Source organism: Rhinopithecus bieti, unplaced genomic scaffold, assembly GCF_001698545.2.
Source record: "Rhinopithecus bieti isolate Rb0 unplaced genomic scaffold, ASM169854v2 scaffold_44948, whole genome shotgun sequence".
Taxonomy (NCBI): Eukaryota; Metazoa; Chordata; class Mammalia; order Primates; family Cercopithecidae; genus Rhinopithecus; species Rhinopithecus bieti.
In genome coordinates, this window is record NW_016818762.1 from 598,457 (window position 1) to 619,974 (window position 21,518).

Sequence of the window (21,518 nt, forward strand, 5' to 3'; positions counted from 1 at the left end):
TTTTTTTGAGACGGAGTCTAGCTCTGCCACCCAGGCTGGAGTGCAGTGGCCGGATCTCAGCTCACTGCAAGCTCCGCCTCCCGGGTTCACACCATTCTCCTGCCTCAGCCTCCCGGGTAGCTGGGACTACAGGCGCCCGCCTCGTCGCCCGGCTAGTTTTTTGTATTTTAAGTAGAGACGGGGTTTCACCGTATTAGCCAGGATGGTCTTGATCTCCTGACCTCGTGATCCGCCCGTCTCGGCCTCCCAAAGTGCTGGGATTACAGGCTTGAGCCACCGCGCCCGGAAAGTTTCTGGCTAAGTTCATTAAGACTCTGCAAAACTTAGCTCCATGGGCAAAGCCATGGAGAAAAATCTGGCATTCCTGTTTTCTTTTTAAGGAGTCGTATGTTTTGTGATTTAAGTAAATTCCATTTACCTAATTTCATCACTTAGGTAAAAATGATTTAGGTAAACAGTGAAATCTCTATGCCATTTTTGTTTGTGTTTTTCCCCAGATTCTGCTGGCAAAAGGGCCTGCTCATCAACACAAAACTATCCTTCTACTGTGGTTTAGCTGCCAGAGGAGGAAAATATAGGAAAGGCCATTTGGACACAGTTGCTCTGAAGCAGCAGTTTTGAATGTGAACCTGTGCAACACACATTGCTGATCCTTACTCCATTCCTAAATACCCGTTTTGAATGTTTTAATTTCCCTACTGCTTAGATATTTTAAAAACATATATTGTTTTCATAATCATAAAAAACCCAGCAGTAAGACATCTTAAAACTTCTGTTAGGACTCAGTTGGCATCTAAGCGTATATCACCTGTCTCTCCAAACTGTCATTATACATGAGTTTAGAAATATTAAGGATTACAGGATACTGAGAGAACTCTTACAAAGTAAATGGATAATTTTATGAGCAATATGAAGTTGAGTTGCCTTGATTTTTGCCATCTCTGAGTTCATACGTACTATTTTAGCCTCAGAGAGTCAGGCCTGGAAATATTCCGTTTTGTTTTCCTGAGAGAGATAATAAATGAATAAACTGTTGGTGGGGAAGAAGCCCCACAGAGCGGAGAATAAAGAATTATCCTGCAGCTCAGATACACTCCCTACTGCCCGGGTTACGATATTTTACCCAGTGAAATATGGTTAGCAAAAGTATATAGTCCACCAAAAGAAAGGATGTCCATCCTCCAAATTTTTAAATGGAAAGCATAATTGGAGGTAAATGAGCTAGGTAATTAAAAGTTTAATTTCTTTTACAATTACTTGCAGACTATCCAAATACATATGAATCTTAGACAACAGGCTGACACTTTTCTTAGATTCTGGCTCATCTCTGAATTGAGCAAGTATCATGACCTATGACTCTTGGTTATATATTATTTATGTGTCAGAGCCGTTCAGCCATGAGGGGTGGCTTAAACAGCTTAATCATATGAACAAAAAGTTCAAAGCCTTATTTTTTAGGCTATGTCAAAATGGTCCCGTGCCAGGATGTACCCCTGTCAAAATGGATGTGTCAAAATACATACCACCCTAACACACGTTCGAGCTCAAAGAACTGTTAAGGATAAGCTGAACAAAGTACCTAGTGGCTTTAATAAAACATAGTCTTGAGTCATGGTCAGGAATCCCCCCTTTTCCATTCTTTTCTGGTTTGACTTTTATGGGCATACATGTTCAAGGAGAAACTCAATGTGCACACCGAGTCTCCTGGGAGAGCAACATAAAAATGGAGGTAAGGAAAGGAGACTAAACACAACGCCAGTGAGGGAGCGTGGGTACGTGGCTAATGGCAATCCCATGTTCCCCTCTGAATGCTAGTTGAATTGTAATCCTGAAGACTGGAGGAACAACACCCACTCTCTCAGCTTTCTAAAGTAGGTGACTCCTCTCTCAAGAATTCTATGGTAGGCCAGTATATTTTGTGCTCCCCTTCCCCTGCCACCTATCCTTAGAGGAAAGAATTTTTTAAATGCTATGGTAGTTTTCCCGCATTTACCTGCACGACTGCATAAGACCAGAAAGGCTTTGAAAGAATCCAGCATCCTTTTTCTCCTTTAGGTAATCTAGCATTTTCTGCAAGGGAGACACATTGTAAAGGGAAATGTCATGAAAACTATGTCACAGAGCTGACCCTCCTAATCCTGATGGAGAAATCTCCAGCCACACTGAGTTGGACCTTCTACATAGGGAATCAGAGTCCCTTGGGGTAGATCATGTTTATTTTATGAAGGCCCACTGGCATTTCTTCTAGGGAAGAAAAGACATTCATAGACCTACTGTTTGAGGTCCCTTCTATTTGGGAGCCAGCACCAAGGCCGTGATACAGTAATGTATCATGAAGCTGAGTTATAATCTGAATAGCTCATGCCCTGAATTTGGCACACAGGAGCAAGGAGCTTAGCCAGTGAGGAGCCTAGCTGAAAGCTCAGTATTTCTTTCACAGTGAGGCCTTGTTTCCTGTGTTCTCTCTTACTGGAAGGTAGGAACTTTGTCTGATATAATAAAAATTTTGTTTTTTTAAAAAATAAATAAACAAAAGGCCCTGTAAGAAAGTCAACTGACAGCTAGTGGTAGGTGGTAGAAACAGAAAGTGAAGGCTAACTTAGAAAATGACAGTTTTTAATGAAAAATTGGAGAAATTGTGGGGGGATGAGTTAAAGACTGGGAAAAGCTATATGCAACAATGGTAGTTGTGAATGTGAAGACTCTCACAGGCCCTGGGATATAACCCTCATGAATGCCAAGGGTCTGTTTGGGGAGGGATAGCATTAGGAGATATACCTAACGTAAATGACGAGTTAATGGGTGCAGCACACCAACATGGTACATGTATATTATGTAACAAACCTGCACGTTGTGCACATGTACCCTAGAACTTAAATAAAAAAAAAAAAAAAAAAAAAAAAAGAAAATGGCACTCAGAATTTAAGTCAAGGTAAAAAAAAGAAATTTCACTTCCTTGTACACACAGATGCCCTTAACCAGAACCCGGAGGGCCTGAGAAACACCAGTGCGTTCCTGTCTTCTGTAGCCTGTTCCAATTCAGATCGTTGAAGGAATACCATGTGTCAGGTACTTGGTTGTATGCGTCTATGTGCTGATGCTCACTAGAGTGTAGGTTGCACGATGGCAGGGGTTTTTATTTGTATTACTCACTACTACACCCTCAGCCTTTGCAGCAGAGCCTGGCATGGTCATCAGCCAGTAAAGAGTTGTTCAATGAATGAATGAATGAATGAATAACAGGTTGTTTTTTTTTTTGAGCTGGAGTCTCGTCTGTCGCCCAGGCTGGAGTGCGGTGGCTGGATCTCAGCTCACTGCAAGCTCTGCCTCCCGGGTTTACACCATTCTCCTGCCTCAGCCTCCCGAGTAGCTGAGACTACAGGCGCCCGCCACCTCGCCTGGCTAGTTTTTTATATTTTTTAGGAGAGATGGGGTTTCACCGTGTTAGCCAGGATGGTCTTGATCTCCTGACCTCGTGATCCGCCCGTCTCGGCCTCCCAAAGTGCTGGGATTACAGGCTTGAGCCACCGCGCCCGGCAGAATAACAGGTTTATGAGTTTATTGACTCCACTTAACTGCTGAGGCTCCTTGCTCATAGTAAAGGCAGCTAATAAGTGAAAATAAAGGGCTAAAGTAAAAACCTGACTCTCAGGACATTTTTCTAGAGAATATTTATACAGAAAGCTATCTACTGATGCAAAACTAAATGTTTTTTATATTTAATCCTGGGTAAAACCTCTTTATTAAAGACACATTTGCCTGTAGACTCCCAGCCCTGGTTGTGTTCCCAGCTACTCTGATATAACTGGCCACTAAGGACAAATGCCAGCTAAGTGATTCTGGGTGTACCCCTAGTCAAATCCTCTTCCCTGAAGCATGACAGGTGTCAAATGGGAATACCCCGGGAGTCTGCCCAGATGCCGCAAGTTCCCATTACCTGTTGCACACCAGCATTGCCTCCGTTCAGAATGGCGATCCCCAGCTTCAGAGTCTCAACCACCATGGGGCTCATCTCACCTGCCATGGTGAAGATTCGATTGAATCACTAAGGAAACAGATGGTAAATCATGCCTACTGGGCCTTAGCAGGGCTCTTTAATAATGGCTTTATGTCACAGCATGATATCTTTGTGGAAGTTACATGGGTCCATCCAGAAACTAGGGAAATCACCTTTGCTGGCGCTTATCATCTGAAGGACCATCTCTGCGGCACCACGCTCATGCAGCCGAGCTTGCTGATAGAGGGTTTTCTGCTTCTCCATCTCTTTCTCCTGGGGGCAAAAAAATCACCGGGAAAGACTGGTTTCTACCCACCACCAGGGAGTTCACCCATAGTGAGGTGAGAGAGAATTTTCCAGTGACCTAAGGAAGGCAACACACATCCACTTGGATAAAGCAGACCTCTGAAGTTCATTTCCAGACACTACCCAGCTTTCTAAAACTGTCTACCCATCACTCTTATTTTGATGATATATTTTTCATTTTTTGTACCGATAGAAAACGCAGTTCATTCCTTTTGGATACCATAATTGTGGGAAGCAACCCGGCATTAAAATGTGTTTGTTTTCAATGTTCTGTTACATAGGGAAACCTGCTGAGGGGTCAACTTGAGTATTTCTGGCTGAATGCAAGAAATGCTCACTTATCTGGAATGCTCAGACCACAGCTAACACCTTTTTTTTTTTGGAGATGGAGTCTCATTCTGTCTCCCAGGCTGGAGTGCAGTGGTGTGATCTCAGCTCACTGCCAACTCTGCCTCCTGGGTTCAAACGATTCTCCTACCTTAGCCTCCCCAGTAGCTGGGATTAGAGTCGTGTGCCACCACACCCAGCTAATTTTGTATTTTTAGTAGAGATGGGGTTTCGCCATGTTGGCCAGGCCATTTTTTGAGACAGAGTTTTGCTCCTGTCCCTCAGGCTGGAGTACCAGGCTGGTCTTGAACTCCTGACATCAGGTGATCTACCCGCCTTGGCCTCCCAAAGTGCTAGGATTGCAGGCGTGAGCCACCGTACACTTTCTACCAGACATGGGTAATGTGAATGTCAAAGCTTTCCAGACTGTAATTATAGTCATTTACTTCTGCCGTGTTTTGTCATGTACTTTGTCTACAAAAGAGTACAAGTAACCTGATATAGTTTAATCTTGAGAATTTCAGGGTCCTGTACTGCCTCAAAATAAAAATCACTATCAACTTGCATTTATAGAATAATAGTGCAAAAATCATTCAAGTATCTCCATTCCTCTGATTTTTTAATCTTATTTTATTTATTTATTTTTCTTTTTTGAGAGACTGGATGTTACTCTGTCGCCCAGCCTGGAGTGCAGTGGTGCAATCAGAACTCACTGCTGCCTCAAATACTTGGGCTCAAGCTATCCTTCTACCTCAGCCTCCTGAGCGGCTGGGACTATAGGAGCACACTACCATACCCAGCTAATTTTTAAATTTTTGTATAGATGAGTTAGGTCTCCCTGTGTTTCCCAGGCTGGTCTTGAACGTCCAAGCTCAAGTGATCTTCCCTCCCCCGGCCTCCCAAAGTGCTGGGATTACAGGTATGAGCCACCACGCTTGACTCGATTTTCATTTTTCTGATTTTTTTTCATTTCAGATGTTTCAGTTTGTCCTTCTATGGCCCCTGTTACTATAGTAATTGAGTAAAATTTCCCACAAGAACAAAGCTAGTGGTTTGTTGACTGGCATACTACCTGCTACCTTTTCATGGGCAGACAGACAAGACAACCACAGCTAATGGGTGTGCTTTATTAAGGCAGATTTGCCAACTCACACACTCCTGGTGGGCGAGCCACTTACGCTAATGCCAGCCCCCACCTCTGAAGGCCTGGCCTGCTGGCCTTGGAGGGTGGCTCTGTTTTTAACCTTCATGAGAACTTACTTCGAATGTTTTTTCCTTGTCTTCATCTTCTTCTTCGTCCTCACCACTTTGACAACTCTGGATTTCAGGGAGCAGGGAAGGGAGAAGACAGACAACCAAATTAAAGGTGAATCTAATAAACACAACTCTGCAAGGCCAGGGGACAGGATGTAATTCACAGGCACCTCGGGACCTCAGCACTGTGTAAAACCAGGAACATTTTGGCCACTGCTGGGCAACATTTCTACTGTAAATGCCATCGTTGCAGTTACCATAGAGTTCATAAATGAGAAATGAGAACACGGAGCTCACATCATCAATGGCGACCTAGCTGATTTAACCACAGACTTGAACCCTCCTCCCTTAGTCAAGTTCTGGTGTAAATGGGAGACAGGAAGGCAGGGAGCTGCCACTTCCTAGATACAGCCCCAAGGGCATGGCAATAAGATTGGAGACACATCATCTAGGATGTGAATCCTAAAGTGCCTCTTCCCACTGGGGCCCTGTGGTACAGCTAGATTAACACATAGGTGCTCCTATACCCCATCACATTCTTTCTGCCTGACATGAAAGTTTCCCTTATTCACTCAGCATTCCAGAGGTCACCATCTTTCTAGGTGACATAGAACATCTCTGGTCATACTGCCTCTTCCAGAACACTGGGAGCTCTCTCTAGTTTCTAACCTTCACCTGTGGATGTGTTTGAACTCTCTGATGTATCCTGAACATTGAGTGAAAACACAAGGGTTGTCTGTATGCCTAAGCCTCATTTAGCTGGCTTTAGAAATGTCAGTGTGAACCTATCTATCAGCACCCGTTGTTTCTGCAAAGCTTCAAGGTTTTCTTAGGAAGACGGTGAAGTGATTTATTAATATCATCTCTATGGCCCATGAATTGTGCAATGCCTGAAACCTACGTCATGACAAAGTCCCAGGCCTGCTATGCAACATGACAATTTTCATGCATCTAAAGAAGTCTAAGGGAAGATAGAAAGAGACAATGGGCAGAAAACCTGGGTGTACCTTAGCCATCATGCTGGAATAGGAGGTGTACAAAGGGTCGTCTTCCAATTTGCTGGAAAGAATGGAGGAAATATTTAGCAGGCTACCTTTTTTTTTTTGAGACATAGTTTTGCTCTTGTCCCCCAGGCTGGAGTGCAATGGTGCGATCTCGGCTCACTGCAACCTCCACCTCCTGGATTCAAGCGATTCTCCTGCCTCAACCTTCCCAGTAGTTGGGATGACAGGCGCCCGCCACCACACCCAGCTAATTTTTTTGTATTTTTAGTAGAAACAGGGTTTCACCATATTGGCCAGGCTGGTTTCAAACTCCTGCTTCAAGTGATCCACCCGCCTTGGCCTCCCAAAGTGCTGGAATTACAGGCATGAGCCACTGTGCCCGGCCTTAGCAGGCTACTCTTTGGACCCCACAAGAAAGACTAAGAGTCATATAAATCTCAAATTATAAGTACTAGTGAATTAATCAGAAAATCCTTTCCCCCACTCTGATTCTTAGAAACCACTCTGAAAATGGGAACCAGCATTGGCTTAACATGGAATTAAGAGATTAACTGACTCATGGAAACAGTTTTAGGCTGTTTAATCTTCAGCTCCGTGTCTGACATTATGAAGAGCAGGCTGTGGCTTGATGTAGTTTCCCTAGACATATCTTTTTTTCTGGAGACGGAGTTTCGCTCTTGTTGCCCAGGCTGGAAAGCAATGGAGCAATCTTTGCTCACTGCAGCCTCTGACTCCCGGGTTCAAGCGACTGTCCTGCCTCAGCCTCCTGAGTAGCTGGGATTACAGGCGTGCACCACCATGCCTGGCTAATTTTGTAGTTTCAGTAGAGACAGTGTTTCACCATGTTGGTCAGGCTGGCCTCGAGCTCCTGACCTCAGACGGTCCACCCGCCTTGGCCTCTTAAAGTGCTGGGATTATAGGCGTGAGCCACCGCGCCTGGCTCCCTAGACATATCTTGATGGCCACATATAAGGCAGCAAGGAGGGCTGCTCAAATCTGGCTTCCCTTTTCCACCCACTGCCGTCTGAGAGAGGAAGGTTAGGAGTGGACACAAGTATCCCTGGTGCCCGGGAGAAGCTGGTGATCTGGTGGTTCTGACCTCCTCTCCGTGAGAGCGTTGCGGCTAAAATAGAGAATGATCTGATGTAGTGGGTCAGGTTGTTTTTCCGTCTCTTCCTCCTCCTCCTCTTCCACCTTTGGAGATTTCTACACAAACCAACACAGATAGGTCTTAGGCATGAATTTAATCTCGTGCCACGTGACTGCATGCGAACAAAGAGAAGGTAAAGCGCAAGGCATAGAGTGCATCAGACTAAAGCACAAAACAAAACCACTAGGTCATCTATTTATTTCAGGATAGAAGCCCTAAAGGTGCGAGGTTTGAGATATATGTGTATATATGTATATCTATTTTTTATGTTTATAGCCAATCAAAGAAACATTCCAATTTCAGGTTAAAACAAAATAAAAAGCAAAAGGCTGCCCATAAAGGGAATAGCTACAGATCCCAATCAGCTGACCTCTCATGCAAGCTCTGGGCACCTGAGTTCAGGAGGAAAACCCCACAGGGTCACCTGAGAGACTGGCTCTCTCAGGCCAACAGCTGACATATCTTTTGAAGAGCTGGGCTCGACATGGAGGTGGGGCAAGAGTTACCAAGCAGTGGAGCCATTTTGGGTCTAATACTAGTCTAGATTCAACCCAGCAAAACATTTCTCTCTCTTAACCTAACTCTTGATTCTAAAATTCTTGTTGCTCCTGAGAGCTGCCATCCTGGAGCTGCAGGCCTTGCCCTTCTCCCTTTATCAGGTCTTTTCTTTATCGCCTTTCACGGAAAGAGAAATAGCAGCTAATGTCAGAGGTAAAAGTGAATTTTCTAGCAGTGGCAGAGCCAGCAGGGTGGATCGTATTTGGTAAATTGGTGAGAACTACATGGGTTGTGTGAATGGTTCAGGGGAAGCAGAGGGCTGAAATGACGCTCATTTTCACCTTCACACTCATCAAGAAACTGAGAAAAACAACAGAGTGTCTTTCTCACCAACAGGAATATTTGAGAAGAATGAAAGACATAAAGACAAAGGGAAGGAAAACAATAGGAAAAGGCTTTAAAAAAGAAGGAAAGAAACAGAGGGTGACAGGGGAAGACAGAAAGACATTCAGAAAAGAGTGACTATCAGAAACACAGGACAAGATGAATGGAGAGAGTGAGTGATAAGAGAAAAAGGTTTGTGGGAGAAGGAGAAGAAGAACCACAGGCTGGCCAGAGAGGAGGAGGGCTTATTTTCTCTCCGAACCAGAATAAGGCTCTGTGGCACCTCTGCAGTAAGTCTTCCTCTTGTGTGTCATTTTAAGTGACTTTAGAGCATGAAGTCTGTTAGAGACAAGGCATGCCAAATTTTCTGAAAGACCAAATATAGAAATGTAAGATGCAGGAAGGGTATTTAGATGCACCTTCCCCAAAGGAGAACTACTGAGTAGGAATGTGGGGCTATGGCTGGGGTGGCCTCCTGCAACCAATGGTGCTCAAAACTTCACTTAGCATGAACCCCCCATGACATGGCTGCGCATTTCAAGAAATATTAGTTGTTAACAGCGACGATGAGGATGATGATGATAGTATTAGCACCTCCAAGGGAATATTCATCCTCTGGCTCCTATGACCATTAGCAAGGCCTCCCCTGAGCATTTACACAGTTAGTGCTTTTCAAATGTATACACACGATTCCTTGTGAATGTTTAACTGTTACAACCACACCCGTGAATTCAGAAATCAAATTCAACCACACCCATATCTGCTCCCAGGGGAGTCAGTACTTACAGCCAAATCCTGTACTAGTTTCTCTTCAAAGGAATACTCCTCTGTTTCTATCCAAAATCTCTGATAGCCATGGAGGAAGAGGTTAATAGAGCGGTGCCTGAGCGGAAGGGGTGAGAGGGAGGTCAAGAGCGATCCATGGAACTTGTTCTTTTAGTTTGGGCAGTTAATGGTTAGTAAGCAGGACAGACTTTTGTACAATTCTTATCTTCTGATTGGTCAGGGTAGCCAGTAGCATACCACAGAGCTCAATTCCAAGAAACCAGAACCCTCTACCATGACGAGTCTTGAATATTAGAGCATCTTCTGAAAATTACAGTGGTTAGCAAGACATGGCAGTTATCGGTAATCCTACTCTGTTCTCACAGGGTCTTTTTTTTTTTTTGAGACGGAGTCTTGCTCTGTCACCCAGGCTGGAGTGCAGTGGCGCGATCTCAGCTCACTGCAAGCTCCGCCTCCCGGGTTCACGCCATTCTCCTGCCTCAGCCTCCCGAGTAGCTGGGACTACAGGCGCCCGCCACCACACCGGGCTAATTTTGTATTTTAGTAGAGACAGAGTTTCACCGTGTTAGCCAAGATGGTCTCGATCTCCTGACCTCGTGATCCGCCCGTCTCAGCCTCCCAAAGTGCTGGGATTACAGGCGTGAGCCACCGCGCCCAGCCCTCATAGAGTCTTTATCACATTTCCTCTCCAGGGAGAAATCAATCACGAGGCCAAGTAACAGTCCTGAAGTATTTGCTTCCTATGGCAATTTCGGTATTCCTTTAGGCTGATCACCCTTCTAGGTAATCCAATCTAAGTCATACGGATGATCAGTGGTTTCATCTTAGAGATACCAAAATACCAAAGTGTGGCTTCTTTTCATTCTCCAAGTAACCACACTGGTAAGGTGCTCCAGCTTCTACTTAACAAGGCAAGGTTTAAGCACGTTACGTCATTGGCATATTTTCTGTGTGCCTCATGGATTCTAGTTATGTCCCTGGTATGTGGGTGCACTGAATAACTGGCACGATCCACTCCCGATAAGCCAGGATTGACTTCTGGGAGTATTACCCACTGCAAAGCAAAAGCAGCCAAGTGTTTACAAAATGTGAGGACAGTGGTGAGGAGGGAAGGAGAGGGGAGGAAGACAAGAGTCCACACCAGAGTCATTCAGCCCTGGTCATGGTTTTTGGTAGAACACAGCCCTTGCCATCTTTCTTCAAATCTGACCAATCAGAATTCTTCCTGAAAATTGTACAAATTCGTGTTTTTATGGTAACGTTAAATCATGGTCAATAAAGGAGGAGTGTACAGAGAATGAGCAGGTCTCTCCACAGGTTACATTACCATTAAAATGGGTATAAGCCTGTCATACTGAGTGTTTTCATTAACCTTTTCCAGCCAAACTTGTTGAAAGGTGCTCAGGAAGAAATTATTAATTTTGTGTCTGGAGAGAAGCATACAAGTTTTCTTTTAAAAGCTAGCATCAGAGAAAGTTTCCACATAATAAAATAAATCCCTTTAGCCCTTTAGTTTGGGAGATTCTACGTAGTTAGAGGATCACAAGGTGGAGAAGAGAAGTTGTCTCCATCATCAGCTTCTCTGTTGTTGTTATGAAATCTACTTACAGTCCTCCGTGCTAGAGAGATCACCCACAGCAGCTCCTCTAAAACAACTGGGTTAGGGACGGTCATGCTTCATGAAGGACATAGTGAATGTGACTTACTCTTACCCATACAGAGTAAAACTACCGAAAGTGTAGCCCAGATATGTATGGTACTAATATCTTCAGTGGATTTAGAAAACAATGCTTGTTTCTGAGAGATGTAATTTCTGCCTAGCTGTTCTGGTCCTAGAGACATGTGCTCTATAGAGCTGGGCTCTTTCGGAGGCCACCTCAGCACAATGTCAGGTAGAAATCTCAACCAGTTAGGGAAGGAAACACTTTCTGACGTTTTGACACTTCCAGAAAACAAACACAAATTCTACACACTTTTGATTTTTCTAACAGGCTATGAATCTCACTTTTCTGTCAGCACTTCAGCAGCCTTAATGCCCAGGACTGTTCGAGCTTGTTTTTCAGCTTTTCATTCAGGAATTCTACTTGATTTGGTGGTGCCTCATTCTCTTCCAAAGATAGTAATCTGTTTTCTTGAAAGAGATCTGTTGGAGCAGGTATGTGTCTCAGAGAGCATGATTCTTTTTTTTTTTTGAGACAGAGTCTCGTTCTGTTGCCCGGGCTGGAGTGCAATGGCGCTATCTCAGTTTACTGCAACCTACGCCTCCCAGGTTCAAGTGATCCTCCTGCTTCGGCCTCCTGAGTAGCTGGGATTACAGGCTCCCACAACCAAGCCTGACTGATTTTTTTTTTTTTTTTTTTTTGAGATGGAGTCTCACTCTGTCGCCCAGACTGGAATGCAGTGGCGCGACCTCGGCTCACTGCAAGCTCCACCTCCCGGGTTCAAGTGATTCTCCTGCCTCAGCCTCCCAAGTAGCTTGGATTACAGGCGCACGCCACCAAGCTTGGCTAAGTTTTTTTTGTATTTTTAGTAGAGACAGGGTTTCACCATGTTGGCCAGGCTGGTCTCAATCTCCTGACCTCAAGTGATCCGCCCGCCTCAGCCTCCCAAAGCGCGAGGATTACAGGAGTGAGCCACTGCACCCGGCCGAGACCATCATTCTTAACTATCTTCAAAGACCCTAACTAAGAAAGCCCAGGCGGTCAGTTGGCTCAGGATGAGGTTATAGGCTACTCTGGACAAATGATGGCCAAGATCCACAATTTGATGAAAACAAAATGTCAAGCATAGGAATAGCCCTTTATCTGATATTCCAAAGAAACACATTGATTCACATAAGCTTCAGAGTATACACTTGTCTAAACCAGCTTATTTTCCCTGAGCAAGTGAGAATATTCCTCCTGATTTGATAAGTCAATGAAACGGAGGCTGATATTCAATTACTAGCTTTTTTTATTGACTGAAGACCCGACCACACCCACTCTGCAATGAGTCTGAGGACAGGAATGTTATCATATCACCAAAGACACTGAATCAGTCTGGGTGGTCAACTCTGGGCCAGTCTGTCATTGACACTATTCCCTATATTGACAAGGATATGTCCCAAACTTTTCAGAAAAAGCTTCAAATATATTTTACTTCAAAGTATAAGCTAAAACACCCAAAGGCATTGTGCCTCTGGCAAGCCTCTTGAGATATCTCCAGCCTTTCTATATTTTGACAGCTAGTACACTGTACTAAGTGATTTTCAAGTTACATTTCTGTACCTGCTGAGGAAACAGTGATTTTAGTGTCAAGTGCCTGAGCAGAGAAATACTACTGGACCTGTTGATGGCATTTGGGGTAAAACATTTCTGAAAAGTTTCTTTTTTTTCCAGAAGCTTTTACATGCTAACCAAGAATCCCACCTCAGCAAAAGTAGTGTACTTCCATATGCTTACTTGGCTGACTTTGGGGTACAGATGGTGGACCTGACAGGAATGGGCTCTAGAGAGTCTCATCCGGTTTCAGTTTTTATGCTTGATTGTCTTAGCCAGGCCCTTATACTATGCAGACTGCAATAGCTCCATAGGCCAAGGATTCCAATTTCTATTCCTTGGATTAAGAGTGAGAGAGCACGGCTGTGGGAGGATACCTCCATTCCCATCGCTGGCTTACATGCCAGGAAAAAAAAAAGACAAAATACTTGCCTGGGCAGGTTGTAGAGAGGAGCCATCCTGAAGCAGGCCACCACTGCCCGTTTCCGTTGCTTTGATAGCAATTTGTGCCAGACGGCCTTCTTGGACCTCAAAGGCTGTTCCACCTGAGAAGAGATCACATGGGTTGGTGCACATTAGGGCTGATCTTCTGGTGGCAGGAGCTAGTCACCTGTAGCCCAGATTTCTTCATTCTGGAAGAATTTTGGCTTCTCAACTGCAGTTAGCAAAATGCACCCAGGAGCAGATATTTCAGTTGCGAAAGTCTTAGGTGTTCCTCTTTCTCCCAATTTTAGTCATTTATTGCCTAATAGCAGCTTAACTAACGGTAGGGGACTTAAATAGGGCATTTGAGCTAACGGCAAGAATGCACAGAACACTGGCAGGGGAAATAATGGAGAGGTCTGCTATCACAGGGCATCGAGATGGCACGTGGGGGTGATCCGGGATCATCCTTGGTCCTTGTTTTCTCAGCCCTATGTGTGGAGAGGAGCTTTGTACTGTCCAGGGTGTTTCTGCTTCCCCATTCCTCAGGGCAGATGCTCCTTACCTGTTCCAGGTGGAAGACAGCTGCTGAAATTCTCTGCACACGCTCCACTGTCTTTTCTGGATTGAAAGGTTCCTCACTCTTCAGAACATCCTTGTAGAGGTTCAGTTGCCATTTTACAGCTGGGTCATCAGACTGAAAATTGAAGCATACTCCTAAGATGAGGAACTTCCTGTACCTCTTATATTGAAGAAGCCTTTTGGTCCTACCATGGTTCCGCAGGAGTCAAGACTCCTTCTATTATGGCTTCACTTTCATTCTCTCAGTTATCTTCTGGAACACTATAGACACTGTATAGGAACTTCTCATTCTAACTTCTATGTGTCTTAATGCTTCTGTCATATTTTCTATCTTGTCATCTCTCTGTGTTGCATTTTGGATGACTTCCTCAAAGCACTCTTCTAATTTATGAATTCTTATTTCAGCTATGTGTAGCCTATTTTTAACCCATTTATTAGGTTTTTAATTTCAACGACTATTTTTTACTTTTATAATGACTATAAAGTCTTTTTTCAAACCCATCTCCCCTTCTCCTTTTTAAAAATATAGCATCCAATGATTGTTTTATGGGTTCGATTACTTCCTTTATATCTCTTTAAATGTTTTAATTATATTTACATTTACGTCTCTTTCAATAGCTCCTTATGGTTGAATTCTTCTGTTTCATATGCTGACTTTCTAATAGATTTCCTGATGTGCTCTTTGTAATTTAAAAAGAATATGAGCTTGTCTTCAGGAGGAATTTTACCTATTGGCATCTCAGCTTATATTTTAGGAGGTGGAGGCTCTCCAAGTGGTTTAACGGGTTTCTCTGTGGAATATTTGTGGGTTTTACTGGTTCAAGGCTAACTTTATGGAAGTTTCTTGCTCTGTATTTATGCATAGTGTGGGTAATTAGGGTAATTAGGTCCCACACTCCTCTTCCTTTGCAATTATTAAAAAACCAAGCCCCTAAGATTTTTTTTTCTGGCCCTTGAGAATTCTTTTTATGGCCTTTTTTTTTTCCTAGTATATTTTATCCACCATTCCTATTTGTTTGGGGTAGAAAGGAAAGACTTTCTGTGTTGGCTTAGTTCTCTATCTCAGGGCATAATGTATTTGAGGAAAGAGTAATTCAGATTCATAGGCTTTAAAACATCTCAAATAGCCTTTAAAATGAAAATTATATTTTTTTTATTGTACGAACTAGACACAAAATTATTTTGTTTCAAAATCTCTTTAGAGCAAGAGGTGCTAAAACTTCCCCCAGGTGTCCACTGCACTGTTTAACAAGACTTACAGTCAGTAAATTCTGAGACCTAATCTCCACCCTGCTGCTGTGGCCTGACATTCACATAATGGGAAATTGGAATAGATGCTTCATTGGATGCCTCTTTGCATCCTCTTTGTAATAGCTAAGCACAAACATTAAGGGCAAAACAACCCCCAAATTAAGGGCAGTTTATGTACCAGTAAATTTTAAAACAATAATTATAAAAAGAGACAGCTAGTCCTACCGATTAAACACAAATACCCCAAAACTGTTTTTGGAACATATAAGAAGTATGAGTAAAGGAAGTGAAAAGCCGGAAGCCTCCAGCCGGAAGGAAAGCCCATGTAAGTTCTCACTGCTGTCCTGAGTCATCACCTTTTCCTGCAAGTGCAAGTTGTTCCGCAGATGTTCTCTGACCTCTTCATCTGTGTCCCTCTGTGGAAAGAGATGTCACATTTTATTCCTGGAGATCACCATGGAACTGTCAAGTAGCATATGGGGATGTGTGGAGAGTCAATGCAGTTTTGCTGGGATCTTTATTAGAAGAATGAAAGAAAAGATATTACAGAGATTTGTCCCACTGGGCACACACTGACTTCCAAACCAGTTTTTTTTTTTTTTGAGACGGAGTCTCGCTCTGTCACCCAGGCTGGAGTGCAGTGGCCGGATCTCAGCTCACTGCAAGCTCCGCCTCCCGGGTTTACGCCATTCTCCTGCCTCAGCCTCCCAAGTAGCTGGGACTACAGACGCCCACCACCTCGCCCGGCTAGTTTTTTGTATTTTTTAGTAGAGACGGGGTTTCACCATGTTAGCCAGGATGGTCTCGATCTCCAAACCAGTTTTAAAGATGAGGGCACGTTGCCTCCATACACATTAGTTTCCGCTCATCTGCTCCCCGACCCCTAGAGGAGGAGGACTAAGCCTTCAGGGGCTGAACGCCTATCACTACACCACGTGGATAACACATTCAGCCCAGGCAGACAGGCAGCTTACATGGCCGTATCGTGATTTTGCGAGGGAGATCAGCTCCTGGTCGCCTGGAGTACACATATTCAAACCAATAGGCAGCATTTTCTTGAGTGCAGCCACGATGAGGGAGGTCTGGATGGAATACAAGTCTCCCCGCCGCTTTGTCTTCTTCCGCTCCTGGTCTTGTCCTCCAGACTAGGAGATGAGGTTGAAATAAACAGAGAGGGGCTCAGTGATTCTCCCAAAGGAACGGCCTCCTGTCAGAGGCAGCCTGCCTCCTTGTGGCCCTGTCAGTATAGGCTGGGCCTTACTACACTTCAAAGGACAGTGAAAAGAGTGTGTTGAACGAAGACGAATTAGGTAGCCATAAAAGACCAGCCATAACCCTGAGCCGCCTTCTGCGCATGCACACAGAACCACATAACTAAACACACATCACAGATGCCTATGGTCTTTGCTCACTCACTTCTGGACTGAACAAGTAAACTGGTGTTCTACAAAAAGAATGATTTGGTAACTGACAAAAATGGCCCCAGAAAAGTTCTGAGAATTCTGATGCTGGGGAATCACTAAAAATGTGAAAGAGCATCCAGCACAGAATAATTGCTCTGTGTTTCCAAAGCTGAAGCTGGTGTTTTGGAGCACCTCACATAGCCTCTCCACCACGAGCCAATGCAAATTCTTACAAGAAAAGGAAAATCTAAAGTAAGGCTGCTTTGGAATCCAGCTGAAGGAAAGTTAGGAGAAACACTGCAGACAGGAAAGAAAGGAACTCCTCAATCCATGGAAGCTCGTATCCATTTTTGGCTTATGCCTTCTCATCCTTTTCAGAGAGAGTTCACTCAGTGAAGTTGTGGGTTTAAGAGAGGAATCCAGGCCAGGTGCGGTAACTCACACCTGTAATTCTAGCACTCTGGGAGGCCGAGGTGGGTGGATCACCTGAGGTCAGGAGTTTGAGACCAGCCTGGGTAACATGGCAAAATGCCATCTCTACTAAACATACAAAAGTTAGTGGGTGTGGTGGTGCACGCCTGTAATCCCAGCTACTCGGGAGGCTGAGGCAGGAGAATGGCTTGAACCCAGGAGGCGGAGGTTGCAGTGAGCTGCGATCACGCCATTGCACTCCAGCCTGGGCAACAGAGCAAGACTCAGTCTCAACAACAACAACAACAAAATAAAACATTGAAAAAAAAAGAGAGGAATCCAATGCACTGGGCTATGCCACAATAGCAGCCCCAGGCAACCCACTCAGAACCCTCAGCATCTCCAGCACAGGGAAATCACATGGTGGGTCCAGGTGGATTCAAGGAGACAAGGCTCTGTAGTGACTCAGTTTTCATGATTCCAGGTTCCAGAGAAGCAGAGCCACTCATGTGGTACGTGCTTGCAGGACTGGGCCTCAGTGGGCACCTGCGGGAAGTGGGGAGGGCTGGGTAGCCAGAAGCAAGTCAGGGACTCCGGGAAAGAAGGAAGTGGTGCTCACCAAAGTTTTGTGCCATGAGATACCATGAAGTGTTTGCAGCAATGAGGGGGCAGCACTGTGGTTTATCATGGCATACAGATACAGGGCTCTGGGAGCATGCCAGATGCCTCCCCTGGAACTGGCATGCAAGACCTGGTCCTCCTAGGCTTGGGCAGAATTCATTTTATGGGAAAAGGCTTTTGGAAGAGAAGAATAGGGTCAGAATTAACACTGTGTTGGGACTAATCTCTTTAAATTGCTTTCCAAATGGCAAAAGAATTTCAAAATTATTAATGGACACTCTCAAGAAGAGTGTCAATTCTTTCAGCACTTGTGGTGGCTGTACTTTCAGGTGATTGCATCACAGTATCACAAAAACCACAGCAAAATCCCTGGCCAGCAGAACCCCAGTCTGGCCAAACATTGCCAGAAAATTCTATTGGTTGCAGGGGTACCTTGTGTCCAGTGCTCCAAAACACCAGTCAACCCCTGGACAGCAGTGGGAGGGGCAGTAAGAAATATAAACAGAGGGATAGAAATGGGGTTAAGAGGAGGAGGCTCCTGGTGTTCCAGAAAACAGCAGGAAGGGAAAGCTGCCTCACACACAGACTGTGCGTGTGCCGACTGTCATTGGCTGAGTGCTTGCTGAGCTCCTCACCATTCTGCAACCAGGTTTCAAATGCTAAAGGTTGCGACTCAGGGCAAAACTCATTTATAGTCTAAATTACCCTTGAAAATGTTTCAAATTATCCATAAAACATAGAACCTTGTTACATGTAGATAAACTATGTGATATTACGTATGTATACATGTAAAATATAAATGGTAATACACAGTATGCAATCGAATAAATATGTTCAAAAGTGTGACTATGTGAATTTGATTACACAATCTAAATTATTTCCTGCTCACTCTCTATTTGATTGGGCTGATCTCATGTTCTTCTAACCATAAATGCTGCATATGCAATATGACTCCAATGTGCCTGCTACTTATATAAAACATCTATGATCCTCCCCAAACCCCTGAAATATTAACCAGTTTTGTAAATGAGACTGGGATTGCTCAGGGGAGTTAAGCAAGTTTTCCAAGATCACACAGCAAGTAAGCCTCTGAGCTATGCAGATGCAAGTCTATCTTGCCTGGGCTCCATCTTCCTTTCCTAAGAGCTGCATGTACCCTGGTTCCTGTGCATCTCCACTTCTTCACTGCCTAGTGTAGAGCGGAGGGTTTGGGAGAATGGCAGCTGACACACATTAATTAAGAGGAAGAGAAAATGTTCAGTTATAACCTGAAACTGTAACTGGGAAATTCTCTCAGGGTAGTCTTTGGAAGACTCTCTTTCAATCATGGGAGCCTTATACAGGAGGCAGGACATCTACAATGTGAAAGGGCTGAGACCACTAATAAAAAATAGGACTCTGGCCCTGGGTAGCACCATGAGGAGTAGTGGGTTCTCAAGCCCTGTCAGTCATCCCTATCTCTGTTAGTGTGTTGGCTGCCGAGAGGGCAGCTGGAGAAGGGAGCAGAGATAGCAAGGAGACCTCGGTTAGGGTGAGGCTTGGCTGGCTTCCCCGGCTTCCCCATTCCAAGGGTGGGTAGGCCTACTTTCACTCTTTGACAGGCAGTTGTCTTTCCTGGAGCAGGCCTGGGGGACCTCCAGGCGGGAAAATCCATTCTGTACCACCCCCATGGTGATCACAGTGCAGAGGGGGCCAGAGCCTGGCATCTCTAATACTAGGACAGAAAAGACACGTCATGCATTTGACCTGTACCTTTACTTGCATGGCCTGTGTGGAAAGACAAAAGAAAAGAAACAAGGAGAAGAGTCAGTCAGTAAAAGCAGGGCTCTAAGGCATAAGGCACTATATGTTAGTTATAGCTTCTTAGCCCCCATTTCTCAGCCAACACAACAGAAACTCAATGCTTCTAGAAGCCAGTTGAGCATGGCATGAAGAGTGAGTGGGAGGTTAGGATGGAGGTTAATTTGGTCAAAGGACTTACATCCAGACCAAGCAATCTACTTCTCAGGTAAGGTCAACCCAGAGGCAGCCTTCCAGACTGTGTGGCACTCAGACCCGACCCAGGCTGGTCTTTAGATCTAGAGTGTTCTTGTAGGTGGCCAAATCTGAAGTCCCTGCCCTTCTACCTCCCTCCTTTCAGTTGGGTGGGCTATAGACAATCGGTCACGTAACCAAAGAGCCCAATTTTCTTTCTTCCTTCTACCCACCACATTAGCAACTCCAGCACATCTGTGGCTACAGAGAGGGGAGAACTGAGCTAAGGGGCAATGCTTGTGTTTATGTTAAAAGAAGGTAGCGTAGGCCAGACACACTGGCTCATGCCTGTAATCCCAGCACTTTGGGAGGCCGAGGTGGGAAGATCACTCGAAGCTAGGAATTTGAGACCAGCCTGGGCAACGTAGCCACTGTCTTTACTAAAAAAAAAAAAAAAAAAAAAAATTCAGCTGGGTGTGGTGGTGTGTGCTATAGTCCCAGCTACTAGGGATGCTGAGGCAGGAGGACCACTTGAGCTCAAGAGTTCGAGGTTACAGTGAGCTACGATCACACCACTGCACCCCAGACTGGGCAACAGAGGGACACTGTGTCTTAAAAAAAAAAAAAAAAAGGAAAAGGAAGATTTATTAACAGAAAGTACTCTAGGAATATCCAAAGTAATTCATGATCACCAAAAAACCTAAAAGATGGAGCGTTTCCCTTCTTGTGCTACAACCTTTAAACATACCTTTGGTTGGGGCTACAGATTCTAATTTTATTTGTTCTGTCACATATTGCTAAGATTGGTTAACTCATTGCAATTTTCTAATGAAATGCTTTTAAAAAATTGGTGGTGGAAACATTTTATTTTCTTTCACTTTCTTCCTTTTTTTTTTTTCTTCTTAAGAGACAGGGTTTCACTATGTTGCCCAGGCTCTTACTGAACTCTTGGCCTCAAGTGATCCTCCGTCCTTAGCTTCCTCAAGTACTGGGATTACAGGTATGAGCCACCACACCGGCCCATGTTTCATTTTCTTAATAGGAATTTACAGATTCCTATACCTTCAAAATCGTTTCATCTCCCCACACTTACATCATAAACTATCACCAGTAGTTAGCTTATAATCAGACAGTTGATTTTGTGTGTAGAACTTAAAAGACAGACACAGGCTTTTGTGGGGTAAGTGACTCTGGGGACACATCACAAGGGGATGGCACAGGGAGAGCTGGTGTCAGGCAGAATTCTGAACAAAGGCAAGCCTGGGCCATGGGAAGCTCTTGTCCCACTGAGAAGGTAACTGAAGCAATGACAAGTCAACCCAACATTAGACAGAGGAAAAGAAGACCTTCTGTCAGTCAGTCTGAGAATGAGAAGCAAGAGATAGAGTAAGAGGAGGGCAGAAGGGAAGGAAATGGTGGAAAGAGGCAGAGATGGAGAGAAGGGAGGGGAAGGGGGGAGAAAAGGGGAAGGGTGAAACGGTGGGGGGGAGGGGAGAGGAAGAGGATGAGTGTGCGTTCCCGTGTGCACGTTTATGAGAGAGAGAGACAGAGTATGCACACATGCCTGTGAGTACACAGCAGAAGTGCAAGAACAAAGAGAATAAAAACAAAAGGGAAGGCCGGGCGTAGTGGCTCACGCCTGTAATCCCAGAACTTTGGGAGGCCAAGGTGGGCAGATCATGAGGTCAGGAGATTGAGACCATCCTGGGCTAATACGGTGAAACCCCATCTCTACTAAAAATACAAAAAATTAGCCGGGCGTGGTGGCGGGCGCCTGTAGTCCCAGCTACTCCAGAGGCTGAGGCAGGAGAATGGCGTGAACCCGGGAGGGGGAGCTTGCAGTGAGCCAAGATCGCGCCACTGCACTCCACCCTGGGCGAGAGTGAGACT

The 21,518-nt window shown here is 44.7% G+C and overlaps 1 protein-coding gene across 1 annotated transcript in view; it reads right to left on the bottom strand.

Moving 5' to 3' along the window:
- Positions 1-21,518, bottom strand: part of RYR3 (ryanodine receptor 3) — a 580,605-nt gene that overhangs the window by 44,509 nt on the left and 514,578 nt on the right. The window contains exons 70-80 of the mRNA XM_017857433.1: positions 16,194-16,364; positions 15,576-15,635; positions 13,952-14,083; positions 13,396-13,508; positions 9,707-9,803; positions 7,988-8,094; positions 6,892-6,943; positions 5,891-5,947; positions 4,171-4,270; positions 3,938-4,017; positions 1,994-2,070 (exon numbers count right to left, since the gene is read on the bottom strand). Of these exons, the coding sequence (XP_017712922.1) occupies positions 1,994-2,070; positions 3,938-4,017; positions 4,171-4,270; positions 5,891-5,947; positions 6,892-6,943; positions 7,988-8,094; positions 9,707-9,803; positions 13,396-13,508; positions 13,952-14,083; positions 15,576-15,635; positions 16,194-16,364 (1,046 nt within the window). The remainder of the gene's footprint in view (positions 1-1,993; positions 2,071-3,937; positions 4,018-4,170; positions 4,271-5,890; positions 5,948-6,891; positions 6,944-7,987; positions 8,095-9,706; positions 9,804-13,395; positions 13,509-13,951; positions 14,084-15,575; positions 15,636-16,193; positions 16,365-21,518) is intronic.